Genomic DNA, 22,006 nt, shown 5'->3' on the forward strand with positions numbered 1-22,006 from the left:
CCCTTTCCTCAGGTCTGCTCCCCTCCCCCAGGGTAACACAGGCCACTCTGTTTGAAATCCCATGTCATTGAGTAAGTGACCCTCCTTGTGCCGTTCTTCATTTAACTAACACCTTTCCATCACTCACAATTCAGCTTAGGAGTTGATTCCTCTAGAAAGACTTAGCTGACCCTTCTGCCCCTAGTCCCCACCCAGGACAATGTGGATTTCCCTCAGTGCACACCTCTACTTCAGCACTTAGCATTCTCTCCTGCCCTGGTCAGCCTATGGTTGTGGTTCTCTTCCCACTATGAAGTCCAGAACCTAGGCCCTTGAGCATCCTTAGCAACCAGAGAAGCAAATAGGGAGGAGTTACTGAAAGGATGAATGAGTGAATGAATGAGAAATGGACAGAGAAATGAGAGGAAAAGAAAGGAACAGGAAATGATAGATAGGTTCCTCCCAGGTCACATGCAGTGATTCCAGCCCAAAACCCTGTTTTCCTGGCAGGATGGTAAAAGAGAAAGCCACCCCTGTCCAAGTGAGGTTTAGTCTTTCTGGGACCTGTCCAAAGAAAAAGATAACATCTTCTCTGTGCCCTATTTTTTTCCCCTCAACTTGCTCTTGATTTAGAGAACACGGCAGAGTAGAAGTAGGGTGGTTGGGCTGGGCCTCTCCCTCTCTCCTGGGCTTGAGGAGGGTGGTCAGGTCAGCCAGAGATGCTCCTTGCTTGGCTCTCGGATATCTGGGCTGATAAAGCAGGAAGCAGGATTGGCACTGGCACCATCAAGGCAAGTCTTTTCTTCTCTGTCTGGATTTAAAGTCTTTCATGGACAAAATATTTTTATCTTACTTTATTTGGTGCTGAAGATTGAACCCAGTGCCTCATGCATGCTAGGCGAGTGCCCTACCTCTGAGCCACAACCCCAGCCCAAGAAGGTGGACTTTTTGGTGGAGAGAATTCCTGAAGCTGCAACCTCTGGTCCCTGCTTGTAGGGAGCAGGGGAAGATGTGTAGCTGTTTCCTTTCCACCATCTTCCCCAGGCTCTGGGTAAAGGATCAAACTGAGAGGGCACTATGTTGCTGTCCTGAGCAGTCTTCTCTCTGCTCAGGCCTGTCTAGGTGCTCAGACCTAGTGCCTGGGACAGGGGAGCTCAAAGCCAGAAGAGGCAGAGATACAAAGCCTGCCTGAAGACTGTCAGAGCAGGAGAGCAGAAAAAGATGAGAAGACAGAGTCTGAGTGCTCCTGGATAAGCCCAGAGGCTTTGGGAAATTTAAAGCAGAAATCCATCTTTAGATTCTTCCAGACTTGCTCTGCCCAGCGGGGAACATACACAGCTATAGAAGCAGGGGACCTTTGGGAGATAGTGAGGAGGGGCCTGAAAAGCCCTAAAAAAACACTCTAAGAGGAAATCTGTGAAATCTACATCCCATAGAATAAGATAGAATACACAAAGTCAAGGTAAAATCTAGACCTAATGTCCTGGTGATGGTCTGGGGCTCATCTCACATTAGAGCAGAGGCCCTGCCCACCCCTCTTAGCCCATCTGAAGAAGAGCAATGCTACAAATTGGTTCAAGGACAAACCTCAGTCTGCCAGGGCCTTCAGCTCCACCCAGAGGGCAGGCAACCAGCAGTACCCAGCCCTGTCTGGGAGCTTCCCAAAATACAGCCCAGATGGCAGAGGAGAGACCCTGTCGGGAGTCAAGCAAGCCTATAGACAAAGATCTGGAGTCCCTAACATATCCAGCTGGAGCCTGTCAGGCCCTGGAGGCCTCCCTCTATGGCCTCAGAGTTACTGATTGCCAAACCTAGGAGCTCCTTGGCTGAGAGATGGGGTCCCCTGATGGGAGCATAAGGACAGCGGACCCCATTTCTTACTGGAGACTCTCTTACCTCCTGATTTGTACCTACTGCACTTCTCTGCCTCTTCTCACACCCAGTTTCTTGGGCTCTAAGCTGGTACCTGCCACCCCCAGCTCCTTGCCTATGGCCCCTCCTCCCCAAGTTCCTCCCCTCCCAGTGGTTCCCAGGGCCACATACTTCTCCCATTCTGGTGGGAGACTGACCTGCCATACAGGATCCGTGTGCTTGCCAGACTTGGCTGTGCTGCGGAAGGAGGGCTGGGCCTGGGGCTTCTTGAGGTTATAAATGGCCACATTTCCGTCATAGTGGCCCACCACCACTAGATAGGGATGGTCCATATGCATGTCAAGACACATGATGCCACTGTCACTGCTGAAGGTATATTCTGGGAAGCTGGGATTCTTCATGCTGTAGAGCAGCAGCATGCCCCTGCTCTGCTTCATAAAGTCATCTACCCAGGGAAGAAGGGTAGTTAGAGTTGGAGGATCCATCTGTTCTGCTGAGAGAGCCCCCTTGCCCCTATCCCACCTTCTGGGCAAGTCCTGCCCTGCTCTGCCTATCAGAGAGCCTGGGATCCCTCCCTGGGTTTTACCTTCTCTGTGAAATGGAATTATGAGATTTTTGCCTACATCTTTCCAGGGCTCATGGGAAGATCCCAGCCAGCCAGTCATGCTGCCACAGGCTTATTCAGACTTACTACCTGCCCCATGTCAAAAGAGTGCTCTTTCTTCATTTTTTCTGCACACTTGGTGCCCACCCTGATATGCAGTCATTGAACATAGTCGTAGTCTTCAAATCCAACTTCCCTACAACCAGCTCAGACCTCTCAGCCCCTTTCCCAAACTCAAAGTAACTACAGCCAGGGAGGTAGAGGCTAGTGCAGCCCCCATTTTGTAGGCCCTATACCAAGGGAGACTTTTGGCCAATATGAGAGTCTTTCCACTTTCCCTGCTTTAGGACCTCCTCCTTTGTTCCTGACAAATGTAGGACCTGGGACCTTGTGACAAAGTATCCAGTCTTTTTTTTCCCCAAAGTATCCAGTCTTGAAGTATGAAGCATATGGGTGGGAGTGTCAGGGAGGTAACCTCAACTTGACTAGTTTTGTTAAGTTGTTCTGTTTTATTTTTAAGGCTGACCCTTAATCAAGAAAATGTCTGGTCAGGGCATGGTTGTGCACATCTGTTATCCCAGTGACTCAGGAGGGTGAGATAGGATTAGAAGTTCAGATAAGCCTCAACAACTTAGGGAGACCCTGTCTCAAAAACTTAAAAATAGTGCTAGGGATATAGCTTGGTGATAGAGCACTCCTGGGTTCAAACCTATATACCATGAGGAAAAGGGTGTGGGGGAAGTCAGGTTTAGTTGGACCCAGATCCAGGGCTCAAGGTATGAACTCAGTTACTACCTTGTCCCAGGTATCCCCACTCCAGGCATTTTACAAAGACCAAACTGAGCTCTGATTGAGAACAGGGAGAGGGCAGGAGCCAGGCTGTCTTTAGAAGAGTACATTGGGCCAGGTGTGGTAGCACATGCCTGAAATCCCAGTGGCTTGGGAGGCTGAGGCAGGATGCTTGCGAGTTCAAAGTCAGCCTCAGCAACTTAGCAAGGCCCTAAGAAACTCAGCAAGACCTGTCTCTATATAAGATATAAAAAAGAGCTGAGGATATGGCTCAGTCGTTAGGTACCCCTGGGTTCAATCCCCAGTAGAAAAAAAAAAAAAAAAACAGAAAAGTACACTGGAAGCTGAGGCAAGCTGGCATGCCCACCAGAGCAGCTGTCTATGGGGAAGACCACCTTCCCTTGTTGGGTTAATCCTCACCAGCTCTCAAATTTGAATCAGTAGCCCCTCCCTGGATCACTTGCAAGGGAGGCCACACATGCACCTAGGAGAGAAATTCCAGGGTTCAGCCAGAGCCATGGGGAGGGCAAGTGGTAAATCAAGAAGGAAAATGCTTCTGTTCTGGGGAAAGTGAGCCTCCCAGCAAAAAGTAGACACTTGAGGGCTTCCAGATCCCATGATACCAAAGCTGGGTCACCGTATGCCTAACTCTATCTTAAAACCAGTAGGAGGCTGACCTTGGGGTAGATGGGGTGGACGTGACAGTACCTCATTCTATAGGACTCCAGGTGGGCCCCATGGGTTGACTTCAAGGGTCAGCTGGCTGAGGGGAGTGTCTTTTTTGTCCAGAACATGAAAGGCTTGAACTGGACAGGGTGACCATCACTTTAGCTCCTTTTGTTCATCAAACAAATTTAGCTCCTTTTGTTCATCAAACCTGGTCTGGGCCTCCTACTATCAGTTATCCCTTGCAGGGTCAGAGACAGCCAATCACTAGATTCTGCAGCTGAATGAGTAATCCACAAACTGACCAGCCAACTGCCAGGTCAGAGGCGAGCCCTTGGTACTCCAAATTCCAATCCTTCTTCTACGCTGGTCAAGACTGACACAGGGTGAGTAGGTAAGCAGGCAGGTAAGTGGGTGAACAAGAGAGTGAAGGAATGCCTGCTCAAGCCAAGGACTCAGATGCTATCCTTATTGCACCAAGGAGCAAAGGTAAGCATGACATTCACAATTGCTCTTACTAAGTATAGGTCTTGGCCCCTTGAGGGACAGCAGTGATGACTTTTCTTTTCTCTTCTTTTTTTTTTTTTTTTTGTACTTGGTTGAACTCAGGGGTTTTTGGCCACTGAGCCACATGCCCAGACCTAATACCTACTCTGTATTTTATTTAGAGACAGGTCTCAGTGAGTTGCCAAACACATTGCTTTTGCTGAGGCTGGCTTTGAACTTATGATCCTCCTGTCTCAGCCTACCCAGTTGCTGGGATTACAGGCGTGCTCCACTGCACCTGGCGACTTACTTTCTTTACATAAACCTCTACCCCTACATTCATGCACAGAGTGTTCATGACCAGTGAAACCAGGAAAAGAGGTTAGGAAGCCCTAGGTTGGCTTAGTAACTCTGTATTGAAGACATCTCTAACCCAATTACAGAACCACTGAGACCACAGGCTGGAATCATGCCCGCCTAATTTTACAGACAGAGAAACTGAGGCCTAGAGGACAGAAATGGTGTGTCCTGCTGCATGATGCATATCTCATGGTGTTTGCCACACCCAATGTCCCTTTGATAGCTGCACATATACTGCTCTAGTAATCTGGTGTTTACACAGATGTGGAGAAAGGAGAGGAAGGGGTCACCAGACCTAATGGGGTGGTGATTACTAGCAAAAATAATCCAATCCCTCCAGGTTATGGACTAGAGAATGTATAAGTGACAGAGCAGTCAAGCAGGATAAAAGGGAATGACTACAGAGAAGAACATGGATTTCATGAGAGAGGGACATAGAGAACAACCAATCATACTAGTTCCCAGGTCATACTATGTTGACATTGAGGCCCATTTTGTCAAACTGGTTTAATAATCTCTGTTACTTGCAACCAAATGAGGCACGGAGATCATGGTTTCTAGACTGCATTCTTCCTTAGTTCTAATTTGGGGGTCTTTCTGCCAAATCACACCAAGAAAACCCTTATTCAACTGGGGTTTCCTCTCAACTCTATCTTATACTATGAACTCACCCTGACTCCAGTGGCCTCTCTGAGATCTCATTATTCCATTCTCCAGGTATAGCCAGTGTGACATCACAGCCCAAACCTCCAATAGTCCCAACATCATATCATCATTATCTTTTAAAAAAATTTTTAAAATTTTTTTGGTACTAGGAAATGACCCCAGGAACATTTAACCACTGAGCACATCCCCAGTCCTTTTTATTTTTATTTTGAGACAGGTTCTCACTAAGTTGCTGAGGCTGGTTTTGAACTTGCAATCCTCCTGCCTCAGTCTCCTGGGTTGCTGGAATTACTCATTCAACTGCAGGATCTAATGAGTGGCCTGTCTCTGACCCTGCAAGGGAAGGTATGATAGCACCAATCCCTAATGATATCATTGCTTAGTCATCCAATATTCCATCAGTATGACATCACCAGCCAGGTCACTAACAGTCCCAGTCCGACATTAGCTTCAAGTCACCCTCAATGCTTCAGCTACCAATGAGGGCTAGAGTCCCACAGACTCAAGGCTTGCAGAACCTTGGGTCTGGCCCCTGGAGTACTTTGCTCTGAATGCCACAAACTTCCTGGCTTCTTAGGGAAGGGTTAGAGAGTCCAGAAACCCAGATAGGAACCTCCTAACCCCACCATCTATTGTATAAAGAGGCAGAGACTCAAGTCTGGAGCCAGTCAATTAATTCTGGGGTCTTCTAGGCTATAGGATTTCAGTAAGTATATGTAGCTTGGTAGAACAGAGGAGAAATAGAGGGGGGAAAGGGTAGAGTGAGAAAGACAGAGAGGGAGAGAGAAAAATGATAATCACACAGACCTTGACCCTGAGACAGAGGGAAAGGGTTGCTAGCAGGAAATTAGCTCTGCTCGTCTTAGTACTTTTGCTCCTGTTGCTTCCTTAAGCTGCCTCATAGTCTCTCCAACTGTTTAGAGGGTCTACCAGCCCATGAGGACCCTCTCTGGGAGGTCTTCTAGACTATTCAGTCACTGAGAATATCTCTTCTGAGGTGTTGCCCCTCCCCCCATACACTGTCAGGAACTGTGAGCAGGTCTTTTCCTTGACCTGCCATGAAGGATGGAGGGAGCACACCTTGGCTTGCTCCTCAGCAGTCTTTCTCTTTGTGGCAATCAAGCTTTTCCTCTCACCCTGCTCTACTGGATAATCACTAAGGCCTCCCTGACTCTACCCTTCAATAATCCAAAAGATTTGGGGGAGGAGAATCGACCCCCTGTGAGATAGAGCCTGATGTGGAAGTTCTCAGAAAGCTGTGATCTCTGGCAAGGGGAGTAGCGAGCGTGCATGTGGGTGTGAATGCACATATGCACGTGTGTGTCTTAATTCCACCACAGAGCAAAGCTCTGATTGTCCTCAGCTTCTTCTGCTAGAGTTCTGGTAGAACAGTGCCTAGGGAGAAACCTGGATGGAGGGCAGGGGAGGAAGAATAAAAGTTTATTGAATTAGACAATGGGGAAAGAAGGGAAGGGAGAGAGGACAGGAATAAGAAAAACAGTGGGATGAATCGGACATAACTTTCCTATACTCATATATGAATATACCACTAGTGAAACTCCACATCACCTCCAAGCCCAAGAATGGGATCCTAATTAGAGTAAATTATACTCCATGTATTCATCCTAATATATCAAAATACACTCTACTATCATGTATATCCAACAAGAACAACAAAAACTTGAGGATTGATGTCTTCTTGAACTGGAAACTAGTAGTGGGACCTCAGACCACAACTTCATTCCTGCCCAGCAGGTAAAGAACAGCTCTATGTCATAGGGGCCACTATGGAGAATGCTGGCTGTCAGGAAAACCCTAGTTCCTACTCAGGATTCTGGGAAACAAGGCAGGCAGAGGGCATGTTGGGCCACCAGGCTAAGGCCAGGTCAATGGTCAGTAGGAAGTAGATGGCAAACTGCAGAGACAAGGGTACCCTGCCAGCTTGGGACAGCAGGCTCCCTCTTGTACTGTGGCATCTTAAATGAGGCCAGCCCAGGACTGGCTCCAAGGCAGCAGCTGTTTGATGACTCCCTTATTAAGTCATGCAAGAAGCACTTGGAGGGGGTGTGCAGTAGGCAGAATAATGCTCCCCCCCCCCAAATGTCCACATCCTAATCCCCAGATCCTATAAATATGACACTTTGCATGGCAAAAGGGACTTTGCAGATGTGATTAAGTTAAAGACCTTGAGATGGGGAGATTATCCCGGATTATCTGCATGGATTTAATGTAATCACAAGAGTTCTTATAAGGGAAAAATAGAGGCAGGAGAGTCAGAGAATGAGATGTGACGACAGAAGCAGATGTCAGAATGATGCGATTGCTAGCTAGATGAGGGCCATGGAATTCGGGCAGCCTTTGAAAGCTGGAAAAGAAAACAAAACAGGTGCTTTCCATGAGCCTCCAGAAGGAACACAGCCCTGCTGACACCTGATTTTTAGCTCAGTAAAAATGCTTTTGAACTTCTGACCTCTAGAACTGTAAGACAATGAATTGATGTTGTTTTAAGACATGATGTTTGTGGTCATTTACTACGACAGCAACAGGAAACAAATACCATAGGCATTCAGGGAAGATTGACCCAAACTCTACTTTTATGAGTGGAAGAGACAAGCTCCCATAGATGGCACTATTTTTCTGGGACAGTTGGGAAGCAGTCCCTCTAGAAGTCAGGCGGATAGATGAAATGATCCTCAGCTCTTCTGATGATAATAACGAAAGCCTTCCTTAGTTTCCCACAGCTCAGCCCTGCCACCTTGGACTCCAGGAACAGAATTTTTGCAGTCTCTAGAGGCAGGGGACTAACCCAAGTCTGGCCTGAAGAATGGCATCGGTTTCCAGAGGGTTCCAAACTTCAAACATGGCCCAGAGGCCATGGTGCCAAGCTGGGCACAGGCTTCCAGGCAGTAGGGCTTTTCCAGGCACTCTCATTGGATTAGAAGTCTTATTTAAACAGTGTGGGAAATAAGAGCAAGGCCTTGGAGACAGAATACATCAAGCAGGACATTTAATTTGATTTAGGGAAAATGAGGCAAACATTTGAGAACCTAATAACTAACCAGTAATTAAACTAACAATGGGAATGCCCTTACACTACAACCCAGCAAGCATAGTGGCCTTTATGGACTGTATTTACAAAGAGACCTGACAACATAATTAGTCCTGTAAATTTTACGCAGCCTGCAGCTGAGGAGTGATGGATTTTGTGTGTGGAGGATGAACAGGGAGAAATGAGGTGGATGAATTTCCATTTTCAGTAAATGAAATTAACACTGCTTAATTAGTGAAGCTGACAAATAAATGATCAGGAAAGATTTAAATCCCTACAAGTGTATCTCTGGTCTGAGCAGGCTCAGGGACAGGCCAGGATATGCTGGGACAGAACAAGAGTGAGTTTAGTCCTGGATCTTGGGGCCTGCCATTGGCCCCTTTAAGGGTGCTGCCCCAGAGGGAGGTGCTGCCCCAGAGGGAGGTGCTGCCCCAAAGGGAGGCTGGGTTGAAGCACAGCTGGCTCCCCTGCACTTCCACTAAGAGACCTGCTGAGGAAATTCCTGCCTCATCTCCTCTGTGATCGCCTCAGGACCACACAGAGTTTCCAGGATCTGTTCCACCATCCCTGCCTGACAGACCATGCACAGGCCCAATTTCCCTGCTATGAACTGGCTAATGAGCTGGAAAGGACCCTCTCGGTACAGCAGGAGGACATAATTTCACCCCAGCAGTTCCAGGGCCATTTCTTCCTGGACTAGCTGCCTTTGCTCTCCAACATTCCTCTACCTGCTCTCATCTGCTGACAGCCTCTTACTTCACTCTGCTGGGAACAAGGAGCCTGGCTTCAGGGACATCACAGTATCTTCCCTTTAAGAAGCCTAATATGCGGGCATACAGCTGCCCTAAAGGGGATGCAGGTGTGGATGCTTCTGAGCTGTTGTAGGCAGCTCCCAGATCCCCTTTTCCCTACCTGCTTGCTTCTGACCTGACTCCAGCCAAGCTCCAGTCTTTCCTAGGGTACATGCCTACCTTACCAAACTTTTATGTGACTGGGTCACAGAATAAACATCTAGAAATTCCAGGCAAAAGGAAATGCATGAGGTCTGGATTCAGTTCACCAAGGTCAAAACCAGAAATAAACACAAATTCTCATTCCAGTGTTTGTCCTCATGACAAAATCTGATTATGGGGATGGGGGTTGGTAGTTGGGAGCTTCCAAAGATTGTGACAGAAGCTGGTGAGACCAACTGCTCTTCAGAAAGACCCCATCCGGCAACTAGGGTGTCCTCTGCCTGCCTCCACTTTGTGCTTTTTCTTCCATGGAGGTACCTGGACACTCAAGAGCATGGGTCTCCCAGAGGTGATCTCAGGAGTAGATGATGGGACCTTCCTGGGTCCCAGCCCGGACTGGCTGTCCTCTGGCCTCTGCAAGTGGTACTGAAATATAAAAGGCTCTATAAAAGATGCCCATCTGAAAACTGCCAACAACTCCTGTACCAGTGACAGCAACAGTAAATACCGCTGCCAATGCTCCTGGGCCTTGCTCCCCAAAAGATTCACCTCTGACTCCCAGCCCCTTTATTCTGCCTGGGACCCCTGAAAGTACTGCAAGAAAGCCGGGGAAAAGACTGAGCCAAATCAGCAATGGTTGCTCTTCATGTGTAAGTGGTTCCTACAACTCGTAGGGCACGTTTACTTCTTTACTCTCACATGTGACTCAACACAGCCCTGATACAGAGGCCTGGCAGGTTATCAGCCTCTCCTTATCATCAATAAGGTGACCAAGACCCAGAGTACACCACTGAGAAGTGATTCCAGGGGAAGGGCTGTAGCTGATTGCGGGTAGCACTCAGGCATCTGGATATGGCTAAAAGGGCCAAGGAGGACAAAGAGACCCTTCCTGGGTATGTGCCTGTCCATAGGAGGCTGCCAGGCCTTTCAGCTTTGATGTCATCGCTTTGTGGGGGATGAATTATCCTTTTCTACTGCTACTGACTAAACAGCCTCCATTTTGACCCCGACCAACTGACACTGCTTCTGACCCTGATGGAGAATAGGATAGAACTGAGTTTCTTCTCCCATCTTCTGGGGAGATCACACACCCTCACCTCATCCTGAGCAGAGAGCCTGGGCTGAGAGCAGCCTCAAAGGGGGGTCCACACCTACTCCTGGGTGAATCTGCCCAACCCCCAGGCCCTGTTCCAGACCCAGTAGCTGCAGCAGAGGGGAAGAATGTGCTTGTTCTCTGCCAGAGGGGGAGGGTGCTTCCCATTTGGCAGCAGCCCACCCTCAGGAGTGGGGACACAAAGCAGGCATTCAGGGCATCCTCAAAGGCAGCCCAGTCCACAGGACTGGGAGCAGCTCCAACGTCTCCTCCCTGAGAGGAATGACAAACATCAACTCCTCCTTGTACTCCCTCCCTCTCCCCCACCCTGGTCAAAGAATGGGCTGACAGGCGATCTGAGGGGCAGCAACCAGGAGCTTGTCTGCCTGCCAGCCAGCAGCAGCTTGTAGAATGGAGAGGTTTTCTGTTCTCAGAAACTGATTCTCCCAGCCAGAGAACACACGGTTAGCAATGGGGAGGTGCGACTAATGCGAAGTATAGGGCCCTCTCCTGTTGGAAAGGGGGAATGTCCAGGCCAGCACAGCAGTAGAGACTTCTGCTTGGACCAAGTAACATAAAGAAAACCAAATTGCCCAGACACAATTATCACTGGGTGCTGCCTCTCTGCCCCGAGTATGTAAATGGCAGAGGCAGGAACATTTGGATAACAGTGGTCTTCCAGGGATCCAGAGCCAAGTCATGAATTTCAAGCACTTGTCCTCACCTCCACCCACAACCCTGCTCCAGGGCTGGTCAAGAAGGCTAGGAGAGGATGCAGGAGAGGGCCTCCATCGCACTCCACAGCTGTGTTTAAGATCGTCCCATCTCTCCCTGAGATGCCTGCACCAGACTCCAGTATCAGGCCTGCAATTCCTCTCTGAAGTGGACCTGTCCCTACCCTTCTCAAATTCCTTCAGTGGTTTCCCCTCAGGAGAAGCTCCAAGCTTCTTGGAATGGCTTACCAAGCCCTTTGAGGGCTGACCCTGGTCCCTTGACAGCTCCATTTCCTGCCATTTCTCTCATGCCTCCAGACTTAAACTATGCTAGCCCCTCTGCCAGAGTGCTCTCTCTTCCTTCAAGGCTCAGTTGGCATATTCAGCTTTATACATTCCTTCATTCAACACTAATTGCCCATAGGATTATGGGTCTTTCCATCAGACTGTGGATCTCCCAGGGGGTATCCTAGTCATCTTCACATTTCTCACACCCAGCCAAGAACTCTGCACAGGGTAGGTACTTAGTGTTTGCTGTTTGCACGAGCCAATGAAAGAATAGCTGGATCACTTACAGGAGCCATGTCCTACTGCAAACAGATCCTTGTACTTTGGATTCCTGCAAAAGAAATACGAACCCATTGGCATAGGAAGTGGACATGTCCCTTCCATGGACATTAGTGCCTAACTACACTGCAGATATTTACTGTCCAACTTGGGCGTTTACCAGCTGGGAGACGTTGGACGATTCTGCAGTCCCATAGGAATCACAGTCCTGCTTTTCCCATGTTGCCACGAGTCACACTCAAGGTTGTTAAGCGCAATAAAGGGGGGCTACTCTGAGCAGCAGGGGCTCTGAGTTTGCTGCAATGTCTATACTCACCAGCAGAGGGCGGTGACGGCCAGGTGCTTGGCTTTGTCGTTTTGGAACTTCCAGAGCGGCAGCAGTGTACCCTCCTGGTCCCGGTATTCGTCAGCAGCATCCTCATAGTACTTAAAATCTTAAATACACACAGGTAGAGTCAGCCTCCTGACTGCCACTTTTCAGCAAAGCCAGATTCACCAATTACTGTCTCATCAGGCAATACAATGAACCTCTTTGTGTTTCCGGGTAGGAATAATAGTACCTATCTCAAAGGACTGCTATGAGGATATGTTGAGTTAATATATGCAAAGTGCTTAGAAAAATGCCTGGTACACAGTAACTTCTTTTTATGTATTAGCTATTGTTACTGTCATTGTTGTTGGAAGCAAATTACAATAAAGTAGCCATGTGCTCATGGATAGAATCCCAGGTTGCAGCCCTTGTCCCCATGAGTTTCCCCAGCACTTCAGAGGACTCAGATTGGAGCAGCCAAATTTCAAGGTTTCAGCTGCCAGAGGCTGATTAATAGTTCTATTCATTCTGCCTCCTAAATCCCTAAAATGCAGCTCATCCTCATATCCACTGCCAAACCTCACTATAATGAAGCTGCCTGGATCCCCCATGGATTCCCCAAGCTCAACTTCATCTGCCTCAAAATTGTTTCTGCCTCCCATTTTCTCTAAGCTAGGTAGAAACCTCATCTTTCCACATGTCTAAACCAGAAACCTACGTAATCCTTGACTGATTTCCTTTTACCAGTTGTTATAGTTTCCTCCAGAATATCCTTTTAATCCATTCATTTCTCTCTAAACCTATAGCCAATGCCCAAGTTCAGGTCCCAGATTCCTTCATCTGAGTTATTACAGCTTCCTTCTAACTGATCTCCCTACCATTATAACCCCTCCTCCAGCCCACATTCCACCGAACTACCAGATGGAGAGCAAACAAACTCTACCACACCACTCTTCTCATCCCAGTGGAACACCCCCCCCCCATGGCTCTCCTTATACAGGGGCTCCCTGGTCAAACCAAGGCTATTGGCCTCCACCTTCACATCATTTCAAGCCAGCTGTCTATGTATCCTTTATACCAAATAGTGCCAATGAGTCAAGTTATCTCATGTTTCTATATGCTTCTGTATACTTTGTGTTTCTGTGTTTCCATGTATAAAATGTCCTGGTTTTCCTGGCACATTCTTACTCCCAATCCAGATCAAATTCCTCCCCCACCCCCGCTCTGTAAGGTATTTTATTTTTTATTCTTTTTTTTTGAGATGAGGTCTCATTATGTTGCCTAGGCTGGTATTGAACTCCTGGGCTCAAGCAATCCTTCTGCCTTAGCCTGCCGCTGGACTTTACTCTTGCACCACCATGCTTGGATTATTTTCTTTTGAGTAGAGCTATTTTCTTTCTCTTTTTCTATTCCTGCCTCTTCTCTACTAAAACATCTGTCACACAATTATTCTGCCTGTTTTCCCTACTGTACAACTCCTCGAGAGCAGGAAATGTGTATCATTCATTCCAAGGTCCTCAGTGCCTAGCACAGGGTAGCCACACAGCAGCACCCAATGACCATTCGAAGAATGCAAGGAAATAGAGAAACTGAAGTGAAATGGTTTCTCGGTTTTATTTCCAAACAAGAATGACCAACTAGAAAATGAACCTCTAATCCAAAATAGTCAAGGTCAAGCCCAGGCATTGCTCCAGCATTTCTCACAATGGCCCATACCTTGAGGTTGTGAGATTACATTCAGATTTCAAAAATGTCTTGAAACAAAAAAGATTCAAGTGGTCAGAAAGGCGTGAGCCTTGATCACATCAGAGATTCCTGAGCTTGGGGTGTCTCTGAAAGTACCTCATTTCAGAGAGATTAATTGGTAACACTTCTCTATTTTCACTTCTCCTTCATGATTACACTTTCCCAAAGGAAAAAGAGTATGCAATTAAAAAAATCAAAGTTCAATGCATTTTTATGTGACTGTGTTCTTATAAATGAAAGTGGTTCACAAGGCCAGTTTCTCCATGGATATTAATCAGGTTTGCAGCCCTTTGGCGGGCCACTTGCATAGGCTGGGTTTCAGGAAGCCAAGCTGTGTGAGTGACAAATTCATTCACAGCTGCTGTGTACTTTGACAGCTTTGAAAAGCACTCAAGGTCGTTTTCCAGCCTGAATGATAACAAGGGGGCTTGTTTAGGCTCCTGGTCTTGGCAGCCTTGGTTTTTATGTCCCATGGGTGAGCAATGAACATCAAGTCACCAAGAAGAGCCCTAGGCTGTCAGCAAAGGAGACCAGCCAGCAGCAAGGAGCTGCCAACTCTGGGGAGGCAGCTGCTCCAAATAAATGCACAACCTCTTAGGGAAATACAAGCCACTTGGGAATGTGCTGTTCATGCCATGGGAAGGATTCCGTTTCCCTGGCACTGTCAAAGACACCAGAATTTCCCAGGCCCCTGGATTTAAGCATTTCTGAATCAATCTCTTTCTTCACCTCATCACTAATTAATCATCAGGATAGATCTATTGAATGTGTTTATTTGAAACATCTCCTCTGCTCCATGGCTCTGTAGCTTCATGGTAAAGTGGTTAGGCAACGGATCCAAGGGGCCTGTGTTCAAATTCTGGTTCAATTACTCAGAGCTCCCACTAGCTATGATTTTGAACAAGTAGCAACACCCAAGCCTGAGTTTCTCCTCTATAAGTTGAAGATAATAATGGTATTCACTTCACAGAGTAAAACTGTCAGGAAAAATAAAATAATACACATAAACCAGACAGCACAATACTTTACACATAGGCCACACACAGTGAATGCCGGTGCTGTTTTCCATTATTATTGCTCCTTTTGTCCATTCCCTATGATTTAGGTGTGGCAAAACCCATTCCAACCTGCACCTTTACCTTTATCCTTGTATTCTGCTTACTCACATCTTCCTCCATCCCAGTTCTCACTGAGCTGTGTCTCTGCCTAGTAGGCTTCAATGCCTCTGAACTATCTGTGGAGAAATCTCAAATCCCTTGTGATATCCAAGGCACTTCATAAACTGGTTCCAACCACCCTTCCAGCCTGAACTCTCACCACTTTTGCTGCCCCTTGTTCCCGGAGTCCATTCCTATGCATTCTTGCCATCAAGTCACTGCTCATGCTATCCTCTGCCCAGAACATCTTCTCTTCTGCCATCCTCCTACTCAGACTCTGCTGTCCCTTGACATCTAGCTCAGCCCTCCCTGAAGCCTTCCTTGACTGCTCCCAATCATAACTTATCTTCCCTTTTCCTTTGGTGGGGATTTCCCAAGCAGTTTTTGTCTATCTAGTATATTCTGGCATTATAGCAACTCCAACTGAGTAGAGAACAGAACACAGAATGAAGCTCAAGACCTAGGTTTGGGCCCCCCTCTGCCAACTCACTAGCCAGGTGACATTGGCTCAGATGTCTCATGTGCAAAGTAAGAGTAATCATCTTTGCTCTGTCTTCTTCCCAGGAGTATTGGGAAGATGACATTGGATCACTAATGTGCAGGCATTTCTTGCTATACCATTGTCAGATCTCAACACTAAGGCTATTGTTTCTTATGCCATTGTTCATGGTTGACTTGTGTAAGTCTTGTCCTCTCAATGACAGCCAGAGGAGGGAGGAATTTTTTCTTTCTCTTGCATATATAGGAATTAGCACGGGATACTCAAATATCAGTTTTTATGAGGAGTTTTTAATATGAGCACAAGAAATCTTACCCTGAGCAACATCATCATATGTATTCTGATTGACCATTCGCTCCACAATTTTAGCTGCTTGGGTCACTTTGGTGATATCATCACTCTGTGGGAACACAGAAACCACACATCCTAATAAGCATTTGGCAAGGTAATATGCCCTAAGGTGGGGAAGACTTGCAATTGGTTCAGCAATTTCTCCCCAACACTACTAAACCAAATGGCTCTGTAATGGTATCTCTGCATGGCTCAAGGTCCAACTCACTTCATCACTGCCTTCCAAGAACCCCTCCCTCACAGATGGCTCAAGGGATATCAGCTGATATATCTGGGCCCTGGACAGAGTATGCTTCACATTCTTTCATTCTGGGATTGTTTTGGAGAAGGCATCTCTCTGTGTACTAGATAAGGCACCAGAGAGAGCCAAGGCAGGTGTTGGAGGGGAGCACAGCTAAGAATAGGTAAGAGGCATCTTTGGTGGGAACAGAGAGGTTTCACTAGCTCAGGGAATAACAGACACCCATTACAGGCCTCTGAAATCTCCTGGTCCAACCCCCTTATTTAGTCACAAGTCGAGGAAGCCACCAAAGCCTAAAGAAGGGAGAGATATGCTTGCACGCATGGAATATAAGGGAGAACTGAGACTCCTAATTCCAGGCCTTGCCCACTGCCCAGACCAAAGCAAAGGCAAGAAGTTTTGTATCAGGAAATATGACTCATTTTGAGTATCATAAATCCACAAGGTGATTCACTAGGCAAGTTAATAGAGGAGCAAAGAGTTTGAGATTAGCAAGAAAGGACCAAAGAGTTTAGAGCAGATGGCAGGAGTGAGCCAGCTGAGTGGACAACCCTCTGAGGGCCAGGCCTATGGCTCCTGAGGATTGGGTCTATTGGGACTGCAGTGTCATGTCATGGTGAAGAGAATAGGTTCCAGAAACACATGAACCTGCATTTCTATCCTATCCCACTGCTTAGGAGCTAGATGACATCTTTGAGCAAGTTATTTAATTTCTTTGAGTCACTGAGTCCGTGTGACAAAATGAGAATGGATGGCAGCATCTGCCTTGTATAGTCATTATGAGGATTAAATGCAATAATGCACAAGTTCTGACTTAACCCATTTCCTGGTGGTGACTGTAAAAGTGGTGTCAGAGAAAACATGCAGAAGTGTGATGGAGGCTTATAAGTTGTATCTGGGAAACTGCTTTTTGAGGGTGTTTTGCATCAATTCAAATTGACTCAAAATTTTTATCAGAAACAGACTGAGGAGGACAGACATCAGAGTCTTAAAATCACTGACCTCAGAGCTCACCTGGTCCCAGCCACTCCCCTTACTCCCAGACTAAAAGCACAACCAGCTCCTCTTGGCTGCTTCCTCTCAAGCCTAACTCTCTGCACATGAGGGAACATTCCCTGTGGCCAGATGGTTAGTTAGCTGACACCTGCTTCCCTGGGTGTTCTATTATGGTCCTAACTCTGTCCTCTAGCCTTAAGGAACTGTACGCCTAACAACAGCTCCTCTGATGTAGCAGAACCGTGCTTTATTCTCCAAAGTCAGCACTTCCTGAGGTACCTCTGCCAAGCCCATCAGCCATGATAAGGCATATTAATAACAATAGCCACCATCTATTGATCAGTAACAGGCAAGTACTATATTTGGGGCTTTACATATATTATCTTGGGTTCTCGTGACAATCTTTTAAAGTAGGGATTGTTAGGATGGTTTTACAGATGAAGAAACAGGTTTCACCAAGCCCCAGCTAATAAGTGCCAAAGCCAGGATATAAATCCAGGTCTGTGGACTCTAGGGCCCATATTCTTGCCTCATATGGAGGGCCAGTTCCTCCTTAGCCTGATTACCCTCTCCTGGTTCTGGGAGACTCAGGGCTCCAGATATCCTCCAAGGACAGTACGGTGGCTTATTACCTCCCTTGTTCTGGATGTTATGCCACTTGATCAGTCACATTCCTTTATTGGTTCTGACTAAACTTATGGCTTCAGAGCCCTTTTACCCATTCCTGCCTAATCAGATTAGACAAGCTTGCATTCAGTTCTGTGCATTCACCCAAATCATTAATGAGACTGAGACATGAGGCCCATCATTGGAAACCATCCTACAGAGTATCACAACCTGTTCTCTTGTCTCCCCTCCTGCACAGCTGAGTTTTTTTTTTTAAATCAACTTAAATAGACACTGGGCCTTGGCAAAGCAAAGATGACTGTCACTCCCATTCTATCCCCTAGACAACCTGGTATTACATTTAGAGCTCAATTCCTTTAAGAAGAGGTTATGGGCTGGGGATGTGGCTCAAGCAGTAGCGTGCTTGCCTGGCATGCGCGGGGTGCTGGGTTCAATCCTAAGCACCACATAAAAAGTAAAATAAAGATGTTGTGTCCACCAAAAACTAAAAAAAATATTAAAAAATTCTCTCTCTCTCTAAAAAAAAAGAAAAAGAAAAAATAGAAAAGAAAAGAAAAAGAAAGAAAAAAAGAAGAGGCGGTTGTATACCAAGACACTCACTTGGGAATGGGTTACATTATACTTTCCAGTGTCCTGACTCCACTGTGGCTTCTTGGTCCAGAGGGATGGAATCTGCCTATTTCACAGCCTGCCATGTCAGTCAAGCTGGAAGAGCCCAGTGTGATACAGGAGGGAAATCCCTCCTCTCTGAAGGTGTTATATACCAACTCTGGCAGGGCTTAGACTCCAGGTAAGTTTCCAGTTAGCCACAGAGACTTTTCTTCTGGTTTCTGGGTTTTGATGATTATAATTGGGGTTTCTGCAACCATGGGTCCCAGAACAGAGCCCACAACCAAACCCTGATGGATCTTCATGCAAATCTTGACACAAATCAAAGGCTCCTCTGACGCCTCTAACCTCTGGGAAATGATGCAGGAGGAGCCAAGGATCACAGAACAATCCTCAGGATAGGGGTTTCTTTCACTTTAGAGTTCCAGTACCTGGTATGATTATGATCGCTGAATGCCTGGTCAGTGATTGAATGAAACTTAATTGGAAGAGTTTCTATTAAGTCATAGAGGAGAACCATTAATCCTTCTGACTGTGACAACATCAGGGTTGTGGAATGGAAAATTGAGAGGAAGTGAGCACACTTCAGACAAAGAAAGCAGAACTTCTTTAACTCTTATTCTGGAGTGGAGCAGAACTGCTTCCCAGACAACTGCCATGGGAGCTCTCCGAGGTGCTGAAACCAGCCCCCAGTTTCCTGAGGATCTCTTCCATTGAAGGTCACACCCATCCTGATCTCCACACTGGGACCCTGACTCCTGACCCAGATTTCTCTCTGTCAGAGGGATAGGTGTAGCCCTTGAACATCTCCATGGTTGCATCACTGTAACTCCCATACTAACCCCAAACCTATGTTGGCTACACCCCTCCACATACCCCAACCATGAGCTTTGTAAAAACTCCTACATTGCTCCTCATGGTAAATCCAGCCCAGGATGGCCATATTCATTGTCCTGGCGTTGATGGTACCTGTGATCATCTCTTGTCTGGATCCTAGCCCTGAAGACTCACCTTAAGTACCAGGCACATTAAACCCAAGGACTGAAAGCAGAAGAGCCTCTCACCCTCCCAAACCTCAGGGAAGTGATGTTTTATTCTCACAGCCCATCTCCACTCTAGAAAGACCCCCGCAGGAGGCATATGGCACTTTCAATAAAGTATTTCTTCGGTTATTCCCTCGCCCAATGATCCTGAACCCCTGTTAACTTCCAGACCTATATCAAATTGGCAGGGGATGGGGAGAGGGTAGTGATGGTGGTGGAATACCAGAGGCAGTTGTAGTCTCTTCACATCTTCCCCCAAGGAAAGAACTATTCACACCTCCACATTAGCCCCTCTTTTTAAAGTATCTGTGAACTCTCCCAGGCAGCCATGTTTCTGTCTACCCAGGGGCCAAGACACCACTCAGACATTATGTGACAGAGCTGTGGGCACCCCCACCAAACCTGGGATTCCATAGATGTCAGCTTCCGCATGGCCATCTTCCCTGACTTTTTAGCCACTGGGGTCTTTGCCTTCTCTTTCTCTTTGGTCTTTTCCTGCTTCTCAAGCTCCTCCATGTAGGCATCATATATCTCCCACTAGACAAGGACAGATGAGAAGGTCATTACAGGGCACAGCCTTCCCTAGCCAGCTCCTTTTCAACCTTCAGAGCTTGAGGAGTTGGTCATGTTAACCCCTATCATATGCCTCTGTAAAATTCTGTTTGGCCCATTGTAGTTATGTATTCAATCTCTGCCTTCCCTGCTAACCATCAGCTCTGGATCAGGAATGAAGGAGCTCTCAGGTCACTTCTGCTTTGAACTTGTCCACTCTGAAGCCCTGATCTGGGTCTTCAGCTGGGAGATCAGCACTGCTCTAGCAGGCAACCCCCACCAGACAGAATAATGGGCAAATATCAGGCCAGCTCATATGTTTGTTGGTGATTTATAAGATTTTAAATTAGGAAAATTTTAAAAATATAGTCTCCTCCTAGGGAGATGGAATAAATATACAAGGTTCGTGCTGGCCGTCTACAACACTGACCATACCTTGACATTAAAAGGAGAAAAACAAAAGGTAAGAGAACTGCTGCCAACTGACCATAAAGAAAGGAAAGCCCAAGGATAGTAGCAGAGGAAGCAGCAAGGATCTGGGGTTGGGCAAATGCCATAGATCACACTATTCCCCAGAGCTGGGAAGTCACTGCCACCTGGAGGCCAGATAGGCACACCTTACATTTTAAAAATTTACCCATGGGCCAGTATTCTACATTGCAAAGTACTCCAGAACTTATTATCTCATTCAGAGCCCTACAAAAATCCTGCGAGACAGCTTGTCTTTCTTTCTTGACAGAAATTGAGGCATTAAGAAAGAAATGGAGGCATGGTTTGTTCAGGATCTTACTGGAACAGCAAAATTGGAGCCTGAATGGTTCAGGTCCTCTAGCACCATGTCTTACCCACACACTGAGGGGGAAGAAGAAGGGTCTTCAGGAATGCTATAGGCTGCTGGGAGGGCAGACTCAGAGTGCTAATACTCCAGAGTCAGCTGCAAGGAGCCATGGACTCCAGAGTTCATAGGAACAACAGTTCTTTAGTTCTCCTCCATTCCTGGAAGAAGCCCCAGAAGCCACACTCATTTCTATTTTGGGTAGCATTGCCCTGGGAGCACATGGTCCAGAGCTCATTTGGGAGAGACCTACTACTGTCTCACGTGTCTGGTGTTCATAGACTGGATGCTTATGACAATAAACAGGGAGGTGGAGGATGACTGCCAGAGGAGTGTGTGTGTGTGTGTGTGTGTGTGTGTTACTGGGGATTGAACCCAGGGCCTTGTGAATGCAAGGCAAACACTCTATCAACTGAGCTATATCCCCAGCCCCAGAGGAGTCCTTAGCCAGGCCAGTCTCCTTTGCTGCTGAGCATGATGAGGATGCATGGGACTGGAGGTGGTGATGGATTTCAGACTGGCCCAGGGTCTTACCTGATTGGCTGTGGCTGAAAAGTTTGTCCTGGGAGGAGGCTCCATCTGGCAATCTCTATCCTAGAGAACAATGACAACAGGAAACCCACAGAAAGCCCTCAACTACTTCACTTAACAATACATTTTTGGGAGAAGCATTTTGGTCAGATCTCAAGAAGGAGTAGGACATAGCTGGGGAAGTAGAGAAACTTGGGCAAAGAATTGAATGATACATACAAAGCCCACATTTTTTCCATTCTGGCCTCCTTCAGAAGAGGTCTCAGCTAGAAAGTAAAGTCAGTGAAGCTTGATTGTGCCAGTTTTAACCAAGATAAACTCCAACTGGTGGTGGACAGATCTACAAGAAGCCAGCTCACTGCCACACTCCAGTCACAGGGCATAGAGGTCAGCCTCCCATGGACCCAGAGGAATATCTCTTGCCCTAAGAAGGCTTCTCCCTAATAATGGAGTCTGGCTCCACCAGGAGAAGCCACTCTCTTCCCATTATATATCACCCAAATTTCCCAATGTCAGCATAGGGACCAGAGTGATGAAGTACTTTCAAAATCTTACCCTACAGACCTCATGCTCCACCACAGATTCATTTCTGTAAAACACTGCCCTCACCTAAAGTCCTGTGAGGCTCCCACAGCCTAGTTATCAGGATCCCCCATACTTACAAGTTACCTTGGAAATTTCATGCTTCTTCCAATTGTTCTACCCCAAAGAC

General features: G+C 46.9%; 1 protein-coding gene across 2 annotated transcripts in view; it reads right to left on the reverse strand.

Annotated features, from left to right (window-relative positions):
• The window catches only part of Dnai1 (dynein axonemal intermediate chain 1), a 62,312-nt gene that overhangs the window by 11,453 nt on the left and 28,853 nt on the right, over positions 1-22,006 (reverse strand). Inside the window, exons 8-13 of one of the 2 annotated variants that reach the window (XM_046457490.2) lie at positions 21,298-21,357; positions 19,779-19,913; positions 15,825-15,909; positions 12,114-12,231; positions 11,806-11,849; positions 2,049-2,296 (exon numbers count right to left, since the gene is read on the reverse strand). In XM_046457490.2, the coding sequence (XP_046313446.1) occupies positions 2,049-2,296; positions 11,806-11,849; positions 12,114-12,231; positions 15,825-15,909; positions 19,779-19,913; positions 21,298-21,357 (690 nt within the window). The remainder of the gene's footprint in view (positions 1-2,048; positions 2,297-11,805; positions 11,850-12,113; positions 12,232-15,824; positions 15,910-19,778; positions 19,914-21,297; positions 21,358-22,006) is intronic. The other variant, XM_058578092.1, reaches the window with a different exon arrangement.

This window comes from Marmota monax, unplaced genomic scaffold, assembly GCF_021218885.2.
Source record: "Marmota monax isolate L192 unplaced genomic scaffold, Marmota_monax_Labrador192_F-V1.1 WCK01_AAM20220418_F8-fsc00069, whole genome shotgun sequence".
Taxonomy (NCBI): domain Eukaryota; kingdom Metazoa; phylum Chordata; class Mammalia; order Rodentia; family Sciuridae; genus Marmota; species Marmota monax.